Source organism: Bison bison, unplaced genomic scaffold (genome assembly GCF_000754665.1).
Source record: "Bison bison bison isolate TAMUID 2011002044 unplaced genomic scaffold, Bison_UMD1.0 scf7180017864460, whole genome shotgun sequence".
Classification (NCBI taxonomy): domain Eukaryota; kingdom Metazoa; phylum Chordata; class Mammalia; order Artiodactyla; family Bovidae; genus Bison; species Bison bison.
Window position 1 is genome coordinate 2,054,263 of NW_011495022.1, and position 26,311 is coordinate 2,080,573.

Sequence of the window (26,311 nt, forward strand, 5' to 3'; positions counted from 1 at the left end):
TGCAGATGACACCACCCTTATGGCAGAAAGTTAAGAAGAACTAAAAAGCCTCTTGATGAAAGTGAAAGACAAGGGTAAAAAAGTTGGCTTAAAGCTCAACATTCAGAAAATTAAGATCATGGCATCCAGTCCCAGCACTTCATGGCAGATAGATGGGAAAACAGGGGAAACAGTGGCAGACTTTATTTTTCTGGGCTCCAAAATCACTGCAGATGGTGATTGCAGCCATGAAATTAAAAGATGCTTACTCCTTGGAAGGAAAGTTATGACCAACCTAGATGGCATATTAAAAAGCAGAGACATTACTTTGCCAACAAAGGTCCGTCTAGTCAAGGCTGTGGTTTCTCTAGTGGTCATGTATGGATGAGAGTTGGACTATAAAGAAAGCTGATCACTGAAGAATGGATGCTTTTGAACTTTGCTGTTGGAGAAGACTCTTGAGAGTCCCCTGGACTGCAAGGAGTTCCAACCAGTCCATCCTAAATGAGATCAGTCCTGGGTATTCATTGGAAGGACTGATGTTGAAGCTGAAACTCCAACACTTTGGCTACCTGATGTGAAGATCTGACTCATTGGAAAAGACCCTGATGCTGGGAAAGATTGAAGACAGGAGGAAAATGGGACGACAGAGGATGAGATGGTTAGATGGCATCACTGACTCAATGAACTTGGGTTTGGGTGGACTCCGGGTGTTGGTGATGAACAGGGAGGACTGGTGTGCTGTGGTTCATGGGGTCGCAAAGTGTCAGACATGACTGAGCGACTGACCTGAGACAGCATATTAAAAAGCAGAGACGTTACTTTGCTAACAAAGGACCATCTAGTCAAGGCTATGGTTTTTCCAGTGGTCATGTATGGATGTGAGAGTTGGACTATAAAGAAAGCTGAGTGCAGAAGAATTGATGCTTTTGAACTGTGGTATTAGAGAAGACTCTTGAGAGTCCCTTGGACTGCAAGGAGATCCAACCAGTCCATCCTAAAGGAGATCAGTCCTGAATATTCATTGGAAGGACTGATGTTGAAGCTGAAACTCCAGTACTTTGGCCACCTGATGCAAAGAGCTGACTCATTTGAAAAGACCCTGATGCTGGGAAAGATTGAGGGCAGGAGGAGAAGGGGACGACAGAGGATGAGATGGTTGGATGGCATCACTGACTCGATGGACATGAGTTTGGGTGAACTCCGGGAGCTGGTGATGGACAGGAAGGCCTGGCATGCTGTGGTTCATGGGGTTGCAAAGAGTTGGACACGACTGAGTGACTGAAATGAACTGATCACTTGCCGACAAAAAAATACATGTTAACTACTAAAGTAGCTAACATTTCTTTTTTTTTTTTTTTTGGTAGGCATGTGATAAACATCTATTATTTTTCATTTTTGCAATGTTTTTTGGAACAAAACTTATTTTTCATCTCCAAAGACATTTTTGGCCCCAAAAGAGCCCTTAATCCTTAGGTCTGTGCCTGCAGTAGTTACTGGATAAAATAAGCTTATCTCTTTTTGGTGTATGTAAAGCTTATTATTTGACAATAATATCACCACCTGTGAGCATCTGCTTGTGGTTGGGTTTGATCTGGTTTAAGGTTTCCTATGCCAAGGTCCCAGAAACCCAGCTTATTTCTTCTTTAAGATACCAGTAGTTCTTGAGTTTTGCTTTAATTCCGCATATAAATGTCATGTCACCTTCTGAGATCCTTCAGGGACAGACATGATGTGTTTCTATGAGCTAAATTTTAGATTTTTCAAAGATTCCTTGGAGAACACTATTTTGGATATTCAGCTGGGTAGATAATGGATTAAATTAATATTACCAAACACAGAAATGATTTTCTTTTATGTCATGGTTGGCAGCAGCAAACAAACTAAATACTTATAATCTGTCACATTCTCACTGTCCTGGACCCTGTCATGTTCATTCTGTCATTTAATCTTCCCCCCAAACCCTTTGAAGTAGATATTATAATCCCCAATTTACAACTGACAAATCTGAGACTCTGAGATTCAAGCGAGCTGCCTAAGCCCGTGTAGGGTGAGAGTAAAATGCCACATGTCCCTGGAGTCAGGGCTACCAAGAAACACAAGAACAACTTTTTGATCTTTCTTATTTTGATAGAAGTGCCACACGTGTCTAAAACAAACTTTTTGTACTTAAGGTGCCATTAAATGTGTGCGTGACTACTAGCACACCTGTAAACAATTGTAGAAAGCCAGTTAATTCAATCTTACTCCTAAAGCAATTGTAACTGCTGCTGCTGCTGCTGCTAAGTCGCTTCAGTCGTGTCCGACTCTCTGCGACTCCATAGACGGCAGCCCATCAGGCTCCACCGTCCCTGGGATTCTCCAGGCAAGAACACTGGAGTGGGTTGCCATTTCCTTCTCCAATGCATGAAAGTGAAAAGTGAAAGTGAAGTCACTCAGTCGTGTCCAACTCTTAGCGACCCCATGGACTGCAGCCTACCAGGCTCCTCCGTCCATTGGATTTTCCAGGCAAGAGTACTGGAGTGGGTTGCCATTGCCTTCTCCGGCAGTTGTAACTAGAGGTAGTAAAATATCAGACAGAGAAGTCTGGAATTTCAAGCAGCACTTCCTTGCTCCCATGTCTCTGCTGTAGCTTTGCCTCCCTTTGTAATTCAAGGACCACAGATCTTAATCCATCAGAATGGGTTTTTTGGGTCAGCAGATTCTTTCCTATGCAATTCCTGAATTTGCTTTTCTACTTCCCTATGTAAAAATAGCTCAATGATAAGGCAATATTTCAACTTTGAAACACTTTATGAGTGGAAGGGACTTTATAATCTCTTACTAGATATTACTGTGCTTGCTAAAATGCAGACTCCTTGAGAGCAGAGATTCTGTCGCACATATTGCTATAATCACAGTGCTTGAGTTGTGTTTAATACAGTAAGAACACACACACACACACACACAAATTTAATGGATTATAAGAGACATCAATTTTACTCTTTTCTGTCAGAAATGACTCTTACATTAGCCTTAAAAACTGTATTCATTTCTCAAATAACCCCCAGTAAGTCCTTCCTTTGGTAACTTGTCCTATGGAATATAAATAAAGTCTGACAACAACCACAGTTGTGTAGATGGAGATACTACCTGAGTTTTACACACATCCTAGTCCAGGTTTCAGTTGTAGAATACTGAGAATTTATTAGGAGTTTATATGGACCATAATCTCCAAAAGTACAGGAACCAGAACTTCTTGTTGGTCACCACTGTTTAGCCATCATCTAGCACAATGCCTGGCAAAAATCACCACTCAATAAGCAATGTTTGTTGAGTAAATAAGCAATGATAGAATCCCAAATTATAATAATTTAGCACATTATTCAGCACTGAGCATATACTTAATTATTTATTGAGTAACCTTGACTATAATGTTCAAAAAGCGAATCACCCCACGCATTCCAAAACTAAGTAGGCATTATATTTGAATTATCAGCTGTTTTGGATTATCTTTGGGACTCCTCTCCACTGTTAGGGTGATAAATTAAGATCTTACTGCATCAGCAAGCTCCCCCAATCTGAGTAGTATTTAGTTTCCACTGGGATAGCTTACTATATTACAACTATGGAAGATTTCATTTTAAAACTAATGCTTACCATAATACCATGTATTGTCCACTGTTCTTCACTAATCCAATAACATGGCCTCTTGCCAGAGTAGTAAATTAGCTCTTTACCTACTGGTCTCTTCTTCCTTTCCTTTCCTTCTTTTCTTCCTTCCTTCTTAGCTCTGAATGTCATATAAGGATGGACATGCCAAAAGGCAAGTATCTTGATAATGCGGCAAAGTCTAAAAACATCCAACAGCAGTGAATAGGTAAGCAGCTTTGGAGAACACCTGACCTTATGTCTATAATACATATGGTCCACTTTCCCCGCTCTTGAACTCTCAGTTTTACACCAGGTCAAAATGACATACGCTTCAAGATTCTATTTATTCACTCCCTCTAATTCCCATAAGAATTAAAGTGGTTTGATTTCGGTTCTAGCAAACCTAACAACACATTAACGTGCTTCACATTAGGTCAAGTGAATCTAAGAGGGTATATACATACACAGACTCACCATACACACACGTGCACAAACACATTTTAAACAGATAACCAGCTGGTGAACACTGCAAATCAGAAAGATCACATGACATTTCTGGTCTTGCTTTGCTTTATGACTGGCCAGTTTCCTGTAACATAGTCTGTAATTGGGAATTATATGTAACGTGAAACTAGTTGTTTCTGAGTAAAGCAGTCAAACAGGATTTTGGCAGATAGCATCTATAGTGGGAAAAGTAATACCAGCAATATAGATATCACCACTTAAGAAAATAAAACAAATGTTTAAATATGTCACCTTGTCTATATAACTATATTACATAAGTTGTCCAGTATATTTTAGTGCTATTTTGTGTTAATAAGTTCAAATGTGTTAGTCACTCAGTCGTGTGTGACTCTTTGTGATCCCGTGGACTGTAGACTGCCAGGCTCCTCTCTCCATGGAACTCTCCAGATAAGAACACTGGAGTAGGTAGCCATTCCCTTCTCCAGGGGATCTTCCCAGCCCAAAGACTGAACCTGGGTCTCCTGCATTGCAGACAGATTCTTTACTTTCTGAGCCACCAGGGAAGCCCTGTTAATAAGTTAATCACAACTCAGAAAGTTGAAAAATCTAATGCATGGCCTTCCACAGCAGGGGACATTTTAATTACAGACATAAACTTAACTTAAAATTTAAAATTTTAGTCTATTTTATTAAGAAAAGTCTTTTTTATTATCAACAAGACAATTTTCTTCCCTTTTAGTGAAGCTTTACAAATCTCTCAGCTGAACTATTATAAAGCTCTTTGGGTATGCTCTTTTGTATTTGAAATATCTCTTGCTTGAAATTAAATTCAGTCTTAAAATAGCAACTATATCATCTCCTAACTACTTCCCATTAGTAACAGCAAACTCCAGAGATTAGTAAGGCAGCTTTCATGTGCCTAAAAAAGAACCCTATGGATGATTTAAACAAAACACTTGGCTACTCAGTAAGGATCAGTGCATGTATATTTGTAAATATTAATGCCAGAAAAAAAAGGAATCTGAAAAAAGAAATCATTACACTGTACAGGCTAAGCTTAAGCCAGGTTCAGATTTTGTCTTTCAACTGTTATTTCTTGCAGGGCTGTAACACACAGCTCATTAACACTGGCCTAACTCTGCAAAGCACAAGTAGATTCTGGAGAAGATAGCATAAATTAACTCTCTTCATTGCTGAGGTTTTTAGACACTGATTCTTTAAAAAAAAAAAAAGGTGAAGTCTTATGCATGAGATAAACTCCCTCATCTGCTTGTGATGATTGACAGGTCCATTTGGTTGATTGTAAGGGGGAAGGGAACAGGCACCAGACCTGACTCAGGGCAGAGTCCTCAGGTTTGGAACTGTTTTGTATAATTGCCCACAAGTGTTTTCTATTGTTAAAAATTCTCCTCGGACTCATATTTTCAGATAGTATCAGGGGCGACAAGGGCTCTTCCCCAGGCCTCAACAGAGTTATTCTTTAAGTACGGTTGTTTCCTTGGTAAAGCCCCTTTGGAGATGCTAAACTTAGCACTGCCAATCAGAAGAACAGGTGGTCTGCACCCCTACCAAATAGGCCCCGCTCCCATCATGCTTTCCTCGGACGGCCAATCAGCCGGCGCCCTGCCCTGAGACGTGGGGCTGTCAGCAGATGTGGCAAATATAAGACCCGACCCGCCCCTGGCTCTTGAGCAGTCGTGCATTCCCAGCCTCGCCTCGGGTGTAGGGATTGCATAGAAAAGCAAAACTACACAGTCTTGACTGTGTAGTTTTGTTTTTAAGTTAGAGGCTCACCGATTCATGTTGGAGATGGTCGAAAAAACCAACTCTAAATAGGACGTCGTTTCAGAAGCAACCTTGGGCTTAGTCCCACCCTTTTTGGGCACTCCTGAGAAATCAGGTGAGCAGCATCTTTTCTTTCTTATTCGTAGAGGCCCGTCCTTGTTAGTTTCTAGTTCCCTACTATCTTTGTGTGCTCAATGCCTATGAAGGTGTTTGTCGGACTACTTGGTGCTATCTACTCTGCTTTTAACTTCTGTTTTAAAATATGTAAACGCTTTTCTTTTAAAAAGTTCAATGTTTTAGCATATCAGCAGTTAGTGATTCAAATTGTTTAAAAGTATTTAATTCTAAAAGTATTAAAAGTTGAGGTCTGAAATGATGTAAAACGTTTGCGTCTTTTATGGACTTTTTTTTGTTGAGAATGTTCAAGGTTATATTACTCAGTGATAAAGTGAGACACACCAAGAATAGCTCTGATAAAATGCATGTGGTATCAGCTACACCCGATGGCTTTTTAAGGGAATCCACTGCTGAGGTATCAGTTGCAGAGCGGTGACAGAACACTTGCCTGCTGTCAGTCATCTGCTGAAGAGTTTATTTTGGGAGCATGACATTTTATATGCCTACCTTCAGCCCTAGTTAGACAAAGGTCTCTCAAGACCAAGTGCTAAAGCAACAAATTTACCTAAATGATGGGAATAGAAGACCCCTTTAGGCCAGTTAATTGCAATATATTTAGAAATTTTGAAAACAAGAAGAGCTATATAATTGTTTTCTAAAACACTCAGAATTTCATTATGTGTTTTAATTTAACTCATTATCAAATTATATGATATGAAATAAATGTTTGATGTTAAGGACAAGAAGTAGTGTTTTAGAGACTTATTTCAAATTATGCCTTGATTTCTCATCTTCCTGAAATTAGATGACTAACTGTAAATGCCTATAAATACATAGGTATATAAATGGTACAAGAATACAGCTATTTTTAGAAGATGCACTCACTCGGAAACAGAAAACGTGAGCCACAAAAAATTGTTTTTGTGTCCTAAAGAGAATATGCTACACTAAGGAATTCTTGGCAACAGTTAAAAAAAAAAAAAAAACCTTTTGGATATTATCAGAATCTTTCAAATATAAATGTTATTGTCTCAGAATTCTAGTTTTATTTTCTTTTTAACTCAAGTAAAAAGTTACAAGACAGTAATTATGACTAGAAAAAGTATTGCTCCATAAGCTTTTAATTAATACAGAATTGTATGAACACTAGCAGTGAAACAGTTGACAGCTGAGAATCTGCTTTTTATGTCAGAATAGTGGAATAGTGATGTTGAATAAGAAGGTATTTATGCATCAGAAAATGCTTCTCGTAATCTAAAACTAATAGGCAAAATACTTTCTTGCACTTAACAAAAGAACTTAACTGCCAGTTTCATGTTATTTTCTTTGATTTTTTTTTTTAATATTTGTGCTATAAAAGCATAGGAGCTTTCACTTCAGCTACACTTCACTCAGCCTTCCATTTTTGCATTCTGGACATTTGTTCTTTATTAAGAACTCAAGTCAGTATTTTTCAGATCTGTAATAAATTTTGGCCTGCTCAGTTAAATTTAAACTTTGTGAATATTTACGTCAGCAGTAGCAACATTTAGTGAGCAATTACAATATGAGGAAATATTAAGAAATAAAAAGCACTGTATGCTGTCTACAGAGGGTTTGTGCTTAGTTGACAAAGCTTTCCAAAACTTTTCAAATAAGGAAAGAAATTATAAAGTTTAAACTTTTAGTTTTGGTTATGATTTCAAACATTTACCTGGATTACTTAAATTCATAATGCCTGAATCTGTGTCAACTTTGTAAATAACAGTGTGTGAAAAATCCTGGGAGGAAGGACATTTTAAAAAAATAATTCCTTCAGACATTGATGGGATGCAAAAATTCATTTTATACTTTTCACACGTTTGCTTTTATTTGTCATGATCCCTAGTTTCCTCCAGCTTTCCCTTTCTCCTGACTCTCTCCCGGGTTTCCCACCTTTCATAAAACTGAATTGCCCTCTTTGACCACTAGCATACATTCCTTGCTCTGCTTTCTTCAATTTTTTTCCTCCGTCTCCCCTTAGACTTGCTTACTCTGTTAAGCTGCAGATCAACTCAGAAGCCAAATTCAAGCCACCAAAGAGACCACTCTGGGCCCACAGATGATCTGAGAAGCAACCCATTTGGAAAATGTGTGTTTCTGCCGTCGACAGAGTAGCTCCACAATGGCCCTCAGTTGTGACCCTCTAACTTCTTTTCTCTTCCTTTCCAGAGTGCCTGAAAAGATGGCAACTCAAGCACCGACGTTTACGCAGCCGTTACAAAGCGTTGTGGTACTGGAGGGTAGTACCGCAACCTTTGAGGCTCACATTAGTGGTAAGCTCACACATTCGCATGTTCCTCTGTCTTCTGTGCCTCCTCTCTGTTAACTTTTTTGTAGGACTCAACATTAAGCCTAAGCCTTGCTTTCACTTTGTGAAATTGGCCCAACTCTCTGGAAGGGTCATTATAAGAGTATACCATTCCCAGAGTGCTGACAAAATCTGACAGTATAATAGTTAGAAAATGTTTTCTGCATATTTATAATTCCACAAAGCAAAATAATTAGCATTGGATTAAAACTGTTGTCAGAATCCAGCTTCTGAGTAGGACCAAATTTGGTCATTCTATATTTGGATTCAGCTGCAGAGCCAGACTGGAAGCCAAGTACTCCAGACTGATAGGGGCCGGTCATGGAGCTACCGGGCGAGCAGCCTGGTGCTGACTGTTCCGTGTGCCTGAGCCTCTGTGGTTTCACGTGGAAAATCACAAGACAACTGACTTCTCTCAAAGGCAGAACTTTCAGTGACGAGCTAACTCCTAAGTATTTCATTCTTGTATTCTCAATCTCTAGTCAGTGAAAAGAGTTTCCAGTCATTTTGAAATGAAACTCCAAAATAATATCTGACACTAGTTTCACGTATTAAAGAGAAACAAACACTAACCCTAGAATTATATTTAATAGAAAGTTCTTTTGTCTCATTTTTTCCCCTTCTCTTTTTTCTTTATAACTCAGTTAAAGGATGATTTTGAAAATGGAAGATTTCTGGGACCTGTCATCATGTGACAAAATGGTGGTAGTCTATGAACCATATTGTAAATAATCTGAAAATTATTTAATCCACATTTTCTCCTTTTGTAATATAATTGGTTATGTAAGATATGAATTAAAAGTTGGAGATGCTTGATGCACCTCCATGGTACATGGTTCCTCTTTTTTTTTTTTAACTTTATGGCTTATAATAAAGATATAAAATAAGATTTCCTTTTCCTTTCTCTTTCCACATTTTGTTTTCTATTTTATGTGCCAATCTTATTCATAACTGGGTAACACTTTTATAGTACACAAATACCATATGTGATATTTTGACATATCATATGATTTGACATAAATATCATAATCATTCTTCAGTTTCTATTGTATATGTATATAGAGACCCATTCAATTCTTCTCATACATGACAAACTCTGACTGACTTCCAAATAATTTACTTATTCATCTTGTAACACTCAGTAACTCTTGAACAAGCAGATCACATGTAGCTTTACTGGGAAGTTCACCTGCTTGTGGAGTAATGGAATCTGGCTTCCTCACAAGCTTCTTGTTCCTTCACACTTTATGCTAGTAAAATTCTTAGGAAAACACCACTGAAAATATTTGACACCTATGAATTCATCAAATAAACTATTCACTCGGCCACAGTGGGAGATTGACTAATGTAAAGACAACAAGATAAAGTTTCTCTTGCTCATCTTCACTTCCTCAGTTGAAAGAGATCATCCACCTTCATGCCAAAGGCAGAATAAACCATGCTCTGAATTTGCCTCATGTTTCTGAATGCTGAATTTTAGTGTATTTAAAACATCCAGCCGCATACATTTAGTCCCTAGTGCCACGATCCATGGTGGGTAAAGAGAACTGTACTTTTCTACCTGTGACTCCAAGTATCCATGTTGTTCTGAAAGACTGGGTTCAGCTTAGCCTCTTACTGTATGAGCATGGCATTTTTACTGAAGTGTGTTTGAAAGGCAGGAGACGTCAGGCAGACTGTGTCCCCGTAACCAAAGAGGAGGTAAAGAGATGAGCGTGTCCTCTTGTGCCTGTTAGGCTGAACTTTCAGATCCCTTTGCTGCTTTTGTTCTTATTTGTTTTTGAAGAGGACAGCAGTCACTGTTTTTCTCAGAATTTCCTTGGCTCTTCACTTTAATAAATCTCTTTTATGATTTTAATGATGTCTATTAAATTGTCTTAGATAGACCCCTGGGCAGGAGGGCAGGTGATGGCAGTTCTAGCCCTCTGTGTGCCACTGCCCGCTGGGGGACCTTGAAAGTATTATTGAGATTTTTTTGGCCTCAGTTTCCTCCCCTGTAAAATGAAGGTGCTGGCCTCTATGTGAACCCACAGACCTTCCTAATGGTCTGCAACTTTGTACTTTTCTCACACAGCTGTCAAATTTCCACTGTCATGGAATAGCATAACACTCTGGATCGCTTTTGTGGTTTAAGATAAGGGAGTGGACATAACTGGACAGAATGGAGGGCTTGGCAGTGCCCCAGACATAAAGATGAATTCTTTGTTTCCTAGGTTTCCCAGTTCCTGAGGTGAGCTGGTTTAGGGATGGCCAGGTGATTTCTACTTCCACTCTGCCCGGCGTGCAGATCTCCTTTAGCGATGGCCGCGCTAAACTGACGATCCCCGCCGTGACAAAAGCCAACAGTGGACGATACTCCCTGAGAGCCACCAATGGATCTGGACAAGCGACTAGTACTGCTGAGCTTCTCGTGACAGGTAGGCAGGAGGGGCCCTGCCCATCCCCTGAAACACGCCGCCCAGAAGGCCTCTCCAGGACCTGGGGTGGGGGTTGTCCACCAAGAACTAGTGAGCACAAGCAGCTGGAATCCAGAGCAGGGCTCCCCGGACGCTGCATTGACAGCAAAGTTGTTTGTCTTGTGGAATGTAAGTTTCCTCAAAAAGTGGCTGAGAACGACTTCCTTTATGCATGTATCAAGCACCTAAAGGTAGACTAAGGACATGTTAAAAATTGTGTTTCTGAGCAAGTAGAAAGGCTTGGAGCCTTGTGTACACACCTACTAAGGAAATATGCGTATCTCCAAGAATTCCCACTTTAACAGGCACCTATGATTCTGACGCTAGTGGTCCACAGACTACCCATTTAAGAAGTACTACTCTAGGCTATGGTGTTTAATAATTCTTCATTTACTTCCTATTTCTAAAAAAAATTGCACTGTAAGCATAGAAAAAGGGCAAATTTATGATTCAAGTGCATGACACAGTTTCCCCATAAAAGTTACCACCCAATCTTTATGGCCTCTGTCATTTTTCTCCATCCTTTATTTTGTAAGATATTAATACACAGAACATCACACTACTTTACATGTTACAGAACAATATCTTTCATGAACTGCATAACATTACATATGTTTATTCAATAAACTATGTATTTAGCACTGTTTAAGTATAGGGCTATCATTGACCAAAACAGAAGGAACATCAGGTATGAACTTTAACTTTTATCCAGAAAATTCAGAAGGGACAATGCACAAGGTTGACAGCATCTGCTATTGTTTATTACTCAAAAACATGTCAAAATTAATCCCACTCACCATTCACATTTATTTTATTAAAAACTTCCAACATAATTTTAAAAATCCACTTTCTGTAGCATAACTAACATTAAAGCGTGTCATTGTTTGGATTAACATTTTAAATGCAAGTAAATATTTGAGTTATTTGAATATTGATTAAGTTGGAACCAATTTAGGATTTTATGTTTAAATTAAAATAATGATTCTGTAAGTTATAGATATATCCAGCAAACCAACCATTGGAATTTATTTTAATGCAACCTACTGAAATATGTAAAGTTACCTTAACATATTAAAAAGTGCTAGATGTGAAGTTGGGAGTAACTGGTGGAAAAATTCTCTAAAAATATAATAACATGATAACATTTTTAAAATGTGGTGACCTAGAACAGCTAAACAAAACAATAAAGTATGGTGGTGGGTGCCCTCTGCCACCTCCTGGCTCCACGCTTGCGGTCATCTGATGGATGAGCTGGGCTCAAGGACAGTCAAGGATGTTTGAGTCAGCAAGTCATGACCTGGTTTCGGAAACAAAGCTGTGATTACTTAAAAATAGCTTGTTGGGAGTACCCCTACTGGCACTGGTCCTGATTCTCTACCCTTCTGCTGCAGCGGAGACAGCACCACCCAACTTCACTCAACGGCTGCAGAGCATGACTGTGAGACAAGGAAGCCAAGTGCGACTCCAAGTGAGAGTGACTGGAATCCCTACACCTGTGGTGAAGTTCTACCGGGACGGAGCCGAAATTCAGAGCTCCCTTGATTTTCAAATTTCACAAGAAGGCGAACTCTACAGCTTACTGATTGCAGAAGCATACCCAGAAGACTCTGGCACCTATTCAGTAAATGCAACCAATAGCGTTGGAAGAGCTACTTCCACTGCCGAATTACTGGTTCAAGGTATGCCCCGGAGGTCGAGGAACAGGAGGCGGGAGAGGGGACATTTAGGACCAAGTGGGACCAGGGTCCACCTGCCCCCCCTCTGAGGTCATGGAATACTGTGAGCTGAAATCAAAGCTGGCTTTTCAATACCCATGAAAAGGAGGAGTTTAGAATAATTGAAGCAATCTGTAATTTTTAACACCACTAGAAATTGGAGTTTTTCAGTTAAGTCATCTACATTTTCAAATTACTGGCAAATAATGAAATTTTTCAAAAGGATTCTAAGCAAACTCATATCTAATAATAAATATTTTCATTGTTTAAACCTAATTTCTATTTATACAAAATCAAAATCTTACTGCAATTTTCCCCACTGGGATACCTAGAAAATCCTATTGACTTTGTAGTCAGAATTAACATAACCCCTTTAAAACTGGGTCCTTGTGCTCCCTCCTAAATATTTGTCTTTCCCTTCCTACAGGTGAAGAAGTAGTACCCGCTAAAAGGACAAAGACAATTGTTTCGACTGCTCAGATTTCAGAAACACGACAAACTCGAATTGAAAAGGTTTTCTTGAAATATATACTATATATACTGCCTTTTAAATTGTTGCTTCGCCAACTATTTCTCCTCACCATGGTCTTTGTTTTTCTCTTTGCAGAAGATTGAGGCCCACTTTGATGCCAGATCAATTGCAGCAGTTGAGATGGTCATAGATGGTGCCGCTGGGCAACAGCTGCCACATAAAACACCTCCCAGGATACCTCCTAAACCAAAATCAAGGTCTCCCACACCACCATCCATTGCTGCCAAAGCACAGTTGGCTCGACAGCAGTCCCCATCGCCGATAAGACACTCCCCTTCCCCTGTCAGACATGTGCGGGCACCGACTCCATCTCCTGTCAGGTAAAGCTTTTTAAGAGAGATCAGGTCATTATGCATTTTAATTAGGTTTAATCTGATAAGAAGAGATGTAAAAGGAAGGAGTAAGGAATGTTGTGTGTGATAAAAAGAGTTAAACCAAAAAGATATCATTTATGATTTTCACAAATCTTTACTGTCCATGGGTAAATTGGAAAACTTTATAAGCTGTAATTCTACAATCTTATTTGTATGCCATTCAATATCTGCTGTAGGAGCTAAGAGAATGCACAGTGAGATGAGAAGAGCACAGAATTTAAGGTTGGAAGCCCTGGGTTCAGTCTTCTTGATCACTGGCTAAAATGTGACTTACAGAATAATTGTAATAATAAAATATTAATATATATTGACCAGTTTCTCTGTCAGACATTCGATTGCACTCTGTGTATATTATCTCATCAAATAATCATAGCAACCTCTAAGAAGTATCACCCCTAATTTTTTAAATAGGTGACCAGAAGTTAAAGAAGTTTAAAGAAGTTAAATTGCTTAAGGTCTTAGTCATGTCATTTGTAAATTATAGAGAATCATAGGAAGAATGATTTCAAGATGTGAGGGTTCAATGAGATAATTAGTTGAAGGAATCTTCTAAATAGGAGTTATACAAATGTTCTTATGCTCTAATAGTAAGTAAAACCCTCTAAATATTTTGCATGTGCTTATGTTATTTTATCCAGAATATAAGCTGGATTTCTTTGCTTAGTTAATATGGAGATATTTTAGAAAGTAAGCATGTATCATCAGAACTCAGAAACTATATCAGCAAGTGTAAACTATCCATAGCAAATTTGAACTTTTGAGGTTTAGCTTAACATGCTGAGGTTTTTTTTTTTTTTTTTTTTTATAAACTAGTAAAAGGGGAAGTTTGTGTGTTTTATTTTTATAAAAAAAAACAGTGTTTCTTGACCAATTAAAATTTTTTTAAATGTAGAGAAAGTTCCCCTGCCAAGAAAAATTTTAAAAGAATAAGTTAATAGTTGATTCAAAAAATATTCAAACTTATTGTGACGTTACTGTCATCAAAAAGTGTGATATTGGTAAATAGAATGTACATGGGGAAGCGGAACAGAGGATCCACAAATTAATCCAGGTACCCAGGACATTCAATTTTTAATCCAAGTGACTTTTCAGTTCAGTGGGGAAAAGAATATTTTGTACAATAATGCTGGCCTAATTAGCTATCCATTTGGGAGAAAACAAATGTAAACCTGTATCTCTCACCATTTACAAAATAAGTTTCATGTTGACCACAGAGCTAAATTTCTAAAAAATTAAAAAAACATGAAAAATGAGGAGAAAATTTGAGAAAACATTTGTTGGGCAGAGCTTTTAAAAATAGATTTACAGATTCAACTACATAAAAACAAAAATTTGTATATGGCAAAAGCAAAATCATTGCTACACCAAATAGCGCATTTGTTAAAAAAAATTTAAGGATGCCTCTTCCTCAAGATATGTCATTGCCTCTGCCATAAAATATTTAAAGCAAACATACAAGGCCTTCAGTGTGAACGGTACAAGTCTAGAAAGCATGCATAACCTACACAACTGAACATGTTGATGCTGGCTAAGACCCCATAAGAAATAAGCAAATACAAACAGTAGATCTTGGGAGAAATATTTGCAACATTTCATGGCAAAGCTCTAATATACCAGATGTATCAAGAACTTCCACAGACTAATTATTAAAGGAAAAACAAGCAACACAAATGAAAAAAGTGGAAAATAACAAGTATTTCATACCAGAGGCAATGTCAATGTCCAGCAAATATATGGGAAATGCTAGATATTTTCCAGTCTTTATTATAGTGCCCACTTTAAAAATTAAAGATACTGATAAATACTAATGTGAAGCCTTGGCCAAAAAGCTCAGTTTTTAAAATGGGTCTGGCTATCAAGTTTTAAAAGTGTTCTGTTTCAGGCTAACTCCAAGTTTGCACACCACAAAATCACAAGACAGGCCAAATGTGATTGCTGAAGGAGATAACAACCTCACCATATATTTAATCCAAGCCCAAGAGTCATTTAGAATTACAGAGTTTCCCTGATTCTGTGGAGCGTTTTGACTGTCTTAGAAGTACTGAGAATTCATTAATAGCAATTCCAATTATTTAGCCCCCCAAATTTACTTTAAAATGATTAAGAAATTAAAATGTCAATTTCTGGAGAAAATAACAGTTATACAGGATGGACAATTTCCTGAATCTTGATTTTTGTTGTAAAGTAAGGCAAACATATTTCACTGAATAAGGTGCATTATATCTCGCTGTGACCAGATGATTATTTTTTGTAAGAGCAGAAATAAGCACTTTCCTATAATGACTCAAATTACATTGATTTTCACAGTTACAGGCTTACCTGCAACCTGCTGCTAATCATTCATGTCATGCTAATCATGTCTTTAAGTCTATTTGAATTAGACCCATTTTACTAGGACAGCAAGAACAAGACATAGGTCGAAAATTGGAAATACACGTCACTTTGCTTTTCTTCAATTAGTGTAAACCCTACATTATTCTAAACTGGTCTTTGTTATGTTCAAAGGCAGTCACTTTCAAAATAGAGACATGTTCCCCTACATCTCCCTTTTGTTGATTACAACTCCATTTATAAAATGTAAATTGATTTTCACCCAAAAAACCCTTCTTCAAGAAAATGATTAAGCATTTCTTCATGAAACTCATCAATATTGTAATGTACTGTTAATTTACTCTACAATTTATATATCAACTGTACCTTGAGTCTTAATTATAATAATTGTTTTATTTATGATTTATATAAGTTAAATACCCTATGTAATGTCAGAATACATTTATAAACATTTTTCCTGTATGCAGAAGTAGTTAAATGCAATGATAAGGCAATACTGCCACCTAGAGGGAAAAGTATATTAAACCCTATCAATTAAAAATTAAATTATGAAAAATTTCATCTTAAAATAGTTGACTGATGCCTGGAATTATTATTGTCAATTAGAAGCTGTCTCTTATTTTGACTGTAGATAGATTTATTCAGTACCCAGATTCTTGAGCTGATGCTGTTGCATTTGAACACAAATAAAAAATGATGAAAACTGTTTTGGAAGAAACTATCAGTTTAACCAAAAACTATATAATCCTTACTTTAGTCACTAAGTCGTGTCTGACTCTATGAGACCCCAGCCAGGCTCCTCTGTCCGTGAGATTTCTCGGGCAAGAATACTGGAATGGGTTGCCATTTCCTTTTCCAGGGGATCTTCTCAACCCAGGGATTGAACCCGAGTCTCCTGAATTGGCAGACGGATTCTTTACCACTGAGCCACCTTGGAATTATGGAATCCATAGGTTTCAAATTATCCACTATAAGGATATTCAAAAGAAGTTCAGAGTACAATACAATGAGGATGTGAGGGTGAACAAATACAGAAGATATTTAAGACAGCAGTGCACCACACTTGGACCAGAACAGTTTCCAAAGCACAGCTATAGCCCTAGAATTCTGCAAAATGACTAATGTGAAAGCCTTGCAATTCACAAGGGCATGAGGGGCATGATGAAGGCTGTGGGAAGTCTTACAAGAAAATGAGAAAGGTTTATCGTGTTTTAACCTCAAGTTGCACAAGTACGTTGATTACAGAAATCTTGCTTCCTTCACCTGTTTGACATCCCCTTGCCCCCGAGAATTGGGAGTACAGAGAAATTTAGAGTTATGTTACCATATTCCGAGTGCCCTTTCTTTAACCGTGTTTTGAGGAAAGACCTTCTGCTGTCTTGACTTTTCTAAACATGAAATGGTAGGGCAGGGCACGGAATTCTTGAGGATTAAATCTGATTCTCATACAGAATTACAGCAGATGAGAATAAGGCTGACTGAAATTTAAAACAAATTACTTTCAAGTATAGTACTTGTCTCTGTGTAGGTTAAGATCCATACATGGCTCAATGCGGAGCCATGGATTTTAAAACCCTGCCTTAAACACTTCCAGATTGTTCTTCCTTCATTCAAATCTAATGACCCAGAGAGTAGTTCCTTGCCTTGGCACTCTTTGACCTCTGCCATTTGACTTTCAGGTCCGTGTCTCCGGCGGGGAGGATCTCCACATCCCCCATCAGATCCGTCAAGTCTCCCTTACTCGTCCGGAAGGCTCAGACACCCACCATGCCCCCAGGCCCGGAAGTGCCCCCGCCTTGGAAGCAAGAGGGCTACGTGGCTTCATCTGAGGCTGAGATGAGAGAGACCACGGTGACCAGTGCTACTCAGATCAGGACAGAGGAGAGATGGGAAGGGAGATACGGGATCCAGGAGCAAGTGACCATCAGCGGAGCTGCAGGCGCCGCCGCCAGCACTACCTTCGCAGCAGGAGCTGCCGCCGCTGGGGCTGCAGAGGTACTGCTGAAGCTTCCTCCTTCCTTTCCTGTTCTGCTTTCTCCCACCAGAATCCTGCCATGAAACAGTCTGTATAGGTTGAAGGAAGATGCATACGAACATAAGAATACAACAGAAAGTGAAAACCAAATGTGGCTTATACTCTGTGAAATTGCTCTGCGTGCATGCATGCTCAGTCACTTCAGTTGTGTCTGACCCTTTGCGTCCCTATGGTCTGTAGCCCGCCAGGCTCCTCTGTCCATGGGATTCTTCAGGCAAGAATACTGGAGTGGGTTAGCATGCCCTCCTCCAGGGAATCATCCCGACCCAGGGATCGAACCCAGTTCTCGGCGGGCACTTTACCACGAGAGACACCTGGGAAGCTCCACAAAAGCTGTGTTCTGTGAGATGTTTATAAATGTAGAGTTTAGCAATACATACCGTATCTCTCTTCACGGTGATAGGTGCTCATGCATGTGTCTGTTTTACTCTTGATGACTTCGTTTCCACGGTGTTTTGCAGTTTCTACTAGGCACGTCATTTCAGAAGGTAATATGCTTGCTCATTGCCCATCCAGGTGAAACAAGAAGCTGACAAAAGTGCAGCTGTGGCCACCGTTGTTGCTGCTGTTGATATGGCCAGAGTGAGAGAACCAGTTATCAGCGCTGTAGAGCAGACTGCTCAGAGGACAACCACGACTGCCGTGCACATCCAACCTGCTCATGAACAGGTGGGCGTGCGGCCGCGCAGACCGAGCTCTGTGTGCAGATTTCCCAGGCTGAACCAGGGTTCAGATTGTTTTGAGGGCTGAGCCCTCCACGGCCCAGACTTTTAGGACATTCTGAGCTGGTGGTCTGACACCAGAGGTGTTCACGATATAAATACTCTGTGTCAGGTCTCTGTCAGGCAGCTAGGCAGGTAAGAGGTACCTCTCAGGAGGTCAGACAAGGGGCATCCCTGAGTTAAGATGAGTAAAGGGTGGCTGAGAGGTTAAGCTGAGCAAACAAAGTACCCAGCACCTGGAGCTGTAGTTCCAAAATGGTCCATCCAGAGCTCCGTCTTTCCAGGATCCAGGCAGGGAAGCCATTATTTGAGGGCTACCGTTAACGTTTCTCTAAGCTTTCCCTAAAGAGCTTTGCTTTTACTTTCCTCAAAACCTATGTGACATTTGATTCATGGCTGGAAGGTGTTATAAATCCAAGATAATTTCCCACCTCGTATTTGAATAGATTTTCTGTTATAGTTTAAAATCACTCTAGCTTTCCTCCTTATCCTCTCCTGTGTGACATTTATGTCTTTATCCTGATTTATCATTGTACCTTTTTATATAAGGCACATTACAGTGTTTCTTTTCTCTCCCCTTTGAAAATCAGATAAGAAAGGAGGCAGAGAAGACTGCTGTAACTAAGGTGGTAGTGGCCGCCGATAAAGCCAAAGAACAAGAATTAAAAGCCAGAACCAGAGAAGTAATTACGACAAAACAAGAGCAGGTGCACGTAACTCATGAACAGGTGAAGATGGTTTTTGATACGAAATTGTTGCTGCTGCTGTTATCAGTGTCAACCCAGATAGTGCTGTTTACAGGGAAAGGTGTTTTGTGGGCAACATGGTTGATTCACAATGTGGTTGTGTCCCTGGGTACTAGACACCAAAGTCTCTTAGAGTCCCCAAATGCTTCCCTTGTGTAGACAAGAGGGGGCTCCGGGAACACACACTGGAAGTGGAAGCAGGGGTCTCTTCTACACTGACGTGGAGATGCACTGACTACCTGTGAGACTACGAGGGAGGGAGAAGCAGATGCTGAAGCGGGAACTGGGAGGAGCGGCAAAGGACACCGAACCCACAGTGCTTTGAAAATAGCTTCGCAACTGCTTCCTGAGTCTTTGGAAAAACATTTGAGCATGGATTTGAAATGAGGTGGAGAATCTGGCCCTCTCAGGTCAAATGACCAGACAAAAGGCGAAAAAGACAGCCTCGTGATTGCAGGCACTCAGGAGCAGATTAGATAAGACCACCTGATAGGGCTGTTGGCCGGCACTGCCGATTGTCAGTGGGGTGGTTTGGGAAGATAACTTCCAAGCCTCTTTTAACCCTGAGATCCTGAATTTCAGTGATGATGGCTGAAAATGACAAAGAGGAAAATGGAGAAAACTGCCCCTCCCCAAGTACCCCACTTTCCCCTCGCATACACCTTAGGTGTCCAGATCCAAACACAGTATTTCCTGGGCTCCCCAGGTGGCACTAGTGGTAAAGAACCACCTGCCAGGGCAGGAGACTTAACACACGTGGGTTTGACCCCTGGGTCGGGAAGATGCCCTGGAGAAGTAAATGGCAACACGCTCCAGTATTCTTGCCTGGAAAATCCCACGGACAGAGGAACCTGGCAGGCTATAGTCCATAGGGTTGCAAAACGCTGGACACGACTGAAGCAACTTAACTCACAAGGGTTTGGAAAACATTTTACCCGGGATATGGACAAAAGTGTTCTCCCCATAATGTCTCAGTTTTAGAAAGGTTAAGTCTTGATATTCCAAACCTTCATAATATTTAGGACGTTTTCAAAGCAAATGCAAAAATATTGTATAAATGTGGATTACAAATCATCTATGTTTGATTTTTCATTTGTAAAAGAATCGGACAGTATTACTTGTAAAGTCTTCCATTCTAATAGCCTATGCTCTAGGATTTCCTTTAGATGACAGAGTGGCACAGAATAATACTGCCATATACACATTTATAAACATTGGAAGTCTTTTTAAAGAAGACTACACTCTCTAATTCAAAGCAAAGGGTGTTGAATCCATTTCTTTTTCTCTGAGCAGCATAACTTATGGTTTAGACAAAGAGCATGGCTCTATTAATGAAAATGAGATCATTTCATTTAGTGGGCATCTGGAAAAGGACTTCTTTGATTTCCTATTTTGTTATATTTATTAAACATTATGTCAGCTTTCATTAGAGATCAGCAGACAATAAGGTTTGTTTTTATTGTTGATTTCAGATAAGAAAAGAAACTGAAAAAGCATTTGTACCAAAAGTAGTAATTTCCGCAGCTAAAGCCAAAGAAAAAGAAACTAAAATAACTGGAGAAATTACTACAAAACAAGAACAAAAACAAATAACTCAAGAAACAGTAAGTCCAGTTTTGTAAATGCCTTGTAATTTGTTGACAAATATCACATCCCAGACAGCTACATGTTCCCTCTAACCAAAACCTCTAAGTGGAGGAGTCTTCTGTGTATGTTTTCTTTTTGTTGTTTCTCTATGTCTAGTATTGAAATTCTTTCATGATGGAAATTCTGCTCTCATTGCATAATTTTCCACTCAACTGATCAGTTTCAAGAAGATTACCTATCGACTAGAATAGTTTGGGGCACATCAATGACATTTCTAGAGCACACTTAACCAGAAGATAGTGATCACTCCAGCCTAGTTACCCACTGGTACAATCAGTTTTTCCATGCATAGCCCAAGCCCTTGGGCACTTAACCTGTAACACACAAACTTTACATAGTTGTAAGGCATGCATGCATGTCCACGCCACCGCGCCCCCCCCCCCGCCCCCATACACACACACACCAGCCATGAACACTTCAACTAAATATCAAGTGAAAGTGAGGAATTTCAACGACAGGGAAAACCAGTACTTGTGAAAAAAGTGAATTCCTGGTTGATCGACAGTGACGCAGACGTGTTTGCTGGTTTTATGCCATAGACCCAAGTTAGAACAACCTCAATGTCACCAAAATCAACTTCTCTCCCATGTATTGAATCAAGCCTTAAAGGGTCTAGGAAGAGGCCCTTTCTTGTTCAAATAGATTCTTTCATGTTCAAGTAGATTTCAGTGACATTGAGGTGGTTCCAACTTGGCCAGCCTCTCTTAATCTCAAGCTTTTTGTTCATCTCAGAACTACTTTTTTTAAAAGGCGCAACTCAGACTTAAAAGGCTGGTCAGAGGCCATTGAATGAACTTTTCTCTCCTACAGTGAGTGAAAGAGTTTGAGTGCACAAGAACCTAAGTTGCATAATCAAGAGCATAGAAATCCTTGTTGCCATTGCAAGGCTGATAACTGACAAGTTCAGTAACCGTAGTTGTTTAGCCATTTGCCAGTGAGTACTCACTAAGTTCCCTAATGTGTCAATATATCTCAAAGATGAGGACTTTTCAGTTTCCAAGACAATTTACTAAGGGGCAGGTGGGCAGAAAAGAAGTCCATTTCTGGGTGTTAAACACAAGTGTAGGCCCTTAAAACAGAACCATGGTAGTTCCTCTCTCACCACTAAGCATTCTATATCCTCCTGAATGTTACAAAGTTAACTCACCATTTCTCCTGTGCCTTTTGAAACTCAAACCTTTACTTTACTCTGAAAATCAGATAATACAGAAAGCTGAGACAGCTGCTGTGTCCATGGTGGTAGTTGAAACTGCCAAGCCCACAACACTAGAAACAATTCTGGGAGCCCAAGAAGAAATTGTCACACAACAAGACCAAATGCACATAACTCATGAAAAGGTGACAGTTCTTGCTGGTGTGAAATTCACTCTTGTTTCATTCCGTTTACAAGCCACCTACATTTTCATCCTGGGTCTTAAAATGATCACTTTTTCACCTTCTCCTCTTCTTATAACTCACACGGGAAGCTTCACAATCTCTCAAGAACCTTTTGCTATCTGTCTAGCTTTCACCACCACTTTTCATTCCTAACTTTTGTATTTCCTTTGGATTGTTACTAATATAATATTATAATTCATTTTAATATTTAACATGTCTCTATTGAAGATTCCAGTGTACAAGTCAATTGATATAATGCAAAGTTATGTGTTATTGATGGCTCCATTGGCATTTCCCATAAATTATGAGAATAATGTGGATAATGCATCCTTTTATTGCTCATCATATTTTTTTGTTTTAGACTGAACTTACTTTGATATTGCTACTAATGAAACAATATTGATGATCAAAGCAACTCAAATGACAAAATGTCCTTGAGTAGGAAGAAATGTTCTTCCTTTCTCAACTTTGACTTACCTTTTTTTTAATTAGAGCTGAATGAAATTTAATGACCATTTTCTCACCTTTTTTTTTTAATCATATGACCAGATATTGAAAGAAACTAGGAAAACAGTGGTACCTAAAGTCATAGTTGCCACACCCAAAGTCAAAGAACAAGATGTAGTATCAAGAACTAGAGAAGGCATCACTACCAAAAGAGAGCAAGTTCAAGTAACTCACGAAAAGGTGAATACAGATATTCAAGATGGGAAAAGTTCATCTTTAAACTAATTTCGAGTAAACCATTAACTGCGATGTGATATGAATTATTAATCTGTATTTTCCTTTTTGAATCCCCAACTAAAAACCACATGGTGAATGTATGACTTTTTCTCATTATCTTTATCTGCACCTTTGATTTTCATTCATCTGTAACATTTGTGATTCATTTTATTCACCATTATCCTTTGCATGAAGATTAGCCTGATTTCTAGAAAGCAATATATGGAATCATCTGGAGATTTTTTTTTGTAGTTAACATTTCTAAGGTTTGTGATTCCCAGTCAGTGTGTGCACACACTGCCCCAGTGAAAGTTAACTTCTCTTGTGTAGTTAACCCTGAATAACTTCGTCTTGCATCCCCACTAAGAGGGGGGAAGGGTCATTCCATATTCATCTAAAGCCCTGTGCAATTTAAACTTGATTTTACTGTGATAATCAGATGAGAAAGGAAGCTGAGAAAACTGCCTTGTCTACAATAGCAGTTGCTACTGCTAAAGCCAAAGAACAAGAAACAATACTGAGAACTAGAGAAGAAATGGCTACTAGACAAGAACAAATCCAAGTTACTCATGGAAAGGTGATTATTGCTATTCCAAGTGTGAAATCCCCTGTTATAATACACTTATACTAAATCTCATGTGAAATCCTCTATTATAATACTTTAATACCAAGTCTCAGAATTTCTTATGAGACTCTATTAACCTAGTTTATTTTTAGTTATACAATTGGAAAATTAAATAACAAATTATTTATTGTTGTTAATATTACTACATAATCCTTTCCTCACTGACTGCTTTACTATTATTTTCCACTTTTTATTATTAATGTCTAGAATTCTCCAGAAGTTGATGATGGAAACTGCATGCAGACTGTATAAAATTATAGTATTTTTATCTTTAGACTTGTACACATGGACTATTCAAAACTAAAAGCAGGGGTTTCATTAAGGTAGTCAATTTATGAATATATTTTTTTCACTTTTAAATGTGTTTTTTTCTTGGTTTTATGGGTATGAAGTTTCAGTTATGCAAGTTGAGTAAGTTCTAGAGATCTATTGAACAACATCATGCCTAGAGTTAACAATACTATATTATGCGTTTAAAGAGTAGACATCATGTTAGGTGTACTTACCACAATAAAACATGAAATCATGGGAAATGGGGAAAAAAAGAAATTTCATGCAGGCTAATTTTAAGAAATGCCATGGACATTTAAAATATATATATATATATGTGTGTGTGTGTGTGTAAATAATGACTTTTACTGTTAAGATATAGATTTTGAGGGGTTCATAAATTCAGTATCTTGCGTTGTATAGTATGGGGTTATTTTAAGAAATAACCTATAATTTTCATCATGTGAAACTTTATCTTTTTTCTCTCTGCAAATATCAGATGAGAAAAGAAGCTGAGGAAATCATAGTGCCTGCTATAGTTACTCTCACTAACACTGAACAAGATGCCATATTACAATCTTGAGAAGCAGTTATCCAACCAGAATAAATACACACAAGCTATGAAAATGTTGTTTATAACATCTATTTGTGGCTATGAAATTTCCATGAATTAACCTTCTTCCCATAAATCCATGCCTCGGGTACTGAGTAAACTATTCACCTGATTTTATTCTTCATTGCTAATATAGTAACTGGATATTAGCAACTAAAGCTTTTCAATCTCTTTAGTATCATAACATTCCTTTCTGTATTTCCCTCAATGCTGTTTTCTATGTTTACATCTTTGGATTTTTTCCTAAGACACAATTTAGGATGAGCTGTTAAACATTACCAAAGTCTAATATTGGGCTTCCCTCATAGCTCAGTTGGTAAAGAGCCCTCCTGCAGTACAAGAGACCCTGGTTTGATTCCTGGGTTGGGAAGATCTGCTGGAAAGGGGATAGGCTACCCACTCCAGTATTCTTGGGCTTTCCTGGTGGCTCAGCTGGTAAAGAATCTGCCTGCAACGTGGGAGACCTGGGTTCAGTCCCTGGGTTTGGAAGATCCTCTGGAGAAGGGAAAGGCTACCCACTCCAGTATTCTGGCCTGGAAAATTCCATGGACTATATGTATAGTCCATGGGGTCACAAAGAGTCAGCCATGACTGAGTGACGTTTACTCCACACTCAAGTCTAATTTTGAATGGCATATCAACCTTTTCGAAGTCTCATTGACATCAGAAATTCCAATACGTAACATAATCTCATTATTTTGTTTGTTCTGAATCCCACAAATTTGACTATCTTATTTTTGCTATTTAAAATTACCTAAGAATGGAAGCTAAGAAAATGTCTACACCCAAAATAATAGTTACTAGTGCAAAATCTACTGAATCAGCCACACTCCAAGAACTAGAAAAGGATTTGCTATTAAGTAGGAACAAATGCATCTTTTTCCTAAGGAGATGAAAACTGATGCAGTGCAGGTGAAAAGCATTGTTTCATCCCATTTCATCATCAGTTCTCCTGCCTTTTCATCTATCAGGAGTCACTGTGCTCCTGCTGTTCCTTTAATTGCTTAACTGATCAACAAAACATTAGCGCCAATTAGATTCAGTCCAGTTCTTTCAGTGGAACAGCATTTCTAGTTATGAAAAGTCAGATTAAATCACACTATTCTAATTATTCTCAGCTTAAATTGATAGGAATTGAGATCTCCAATTCTAGTCCAAATCTTCCTGATTATCTAGTTTAGAAAAATATGAGGGATATTAGAGTCAGAAAGAAATAAAAGCGGCTATCAGCCTAGAATATTCATTTGTGATTGTCCACCAAAATGAGGGTATGGGTCCACCAGCGTATGTATATAGAATTGAAATATGTTAACCCAGAAAAAACATATAAATGCTTCCCCAATTTAAAATACCTTATCATAGTTAAGATTCTTTTTCTGCATAAGTTTTAAATTAAGAATGACATCCGTCTATGTCAGTTGGTGAGTGACAGTTTCTTTGAACCTAAGGTTTCTCATTATTAAAATAGAACAATTTATTTCATAGTCTGGTTGAAAGATTCAGATGAGATATAATGTAAATATAATCATTTTACAGGCAAAGTTATTTATTTATATAAACAAATATAAATCTGTTGAAGATGGTAACATTTTAAAACATCTCTAAAATTAAAGTCAACTTACGGCCCATGTGGTTTGAAAAAAGAAACAACCAGATAAATTAACTTAAACCACCTAATCCTCACATGTATCTTACAGTTTATTTTAAGATGCAATCTAAAGTGAAAATGGTATCTATCCTTCTTCAAGGCAGATTAGGTTGTTTGTGGCTTCCTAGAAGGAGAGCTGGATGAAGCCTGTGATCACTAAAGGCCCAATTTTATCTCAAAAATACCTCA

General features: G+C 38.6%; 1 protein-coding gene across 1 annotated transcript in view; it reads left to right on the forward strand.

Annotated features, from left to right (window-relative positions):
- The first annotated feature begins 5,772 nt into the window (after nt 1-5,772).
- The window catches only part of TTN (titin), a 275,334-nt gene continuing 254,795 nt past the window's right edge, over nt 5,773-26,311 (forward strand). The window contains 12 exon segments of the mRNA XM_010859754.1: nt 5,773-5,977; nt 8,170-8,273; nt 10,522-10,725; nt 12,156-12,443; nt 12,907-12,992; nt 13,087-13,331; nt 17,396-17,711; nt 18,268-18,420; nt 19,064-19,201; nt 20,692-20,823; nt 22,793-22,930; nt 23,406-23,543. Coding sequence (XP_010858056.1) covers nt 8,183-8,273; nt 10,522-10,725; nt 12,156-12,443; nt 12,907-12,992; nt 13,087-13,331; nt 17,396-17,711; nt 18,268-18,420; nt 19,064-19,201; nt 20,692-20,823; nt 22,793-22,930; nt 23,406-23,543 — 1,929 coding nt within the window. The 5' untranslated portion in view covers nt 5,773-5,977; nt 8,170-8,182.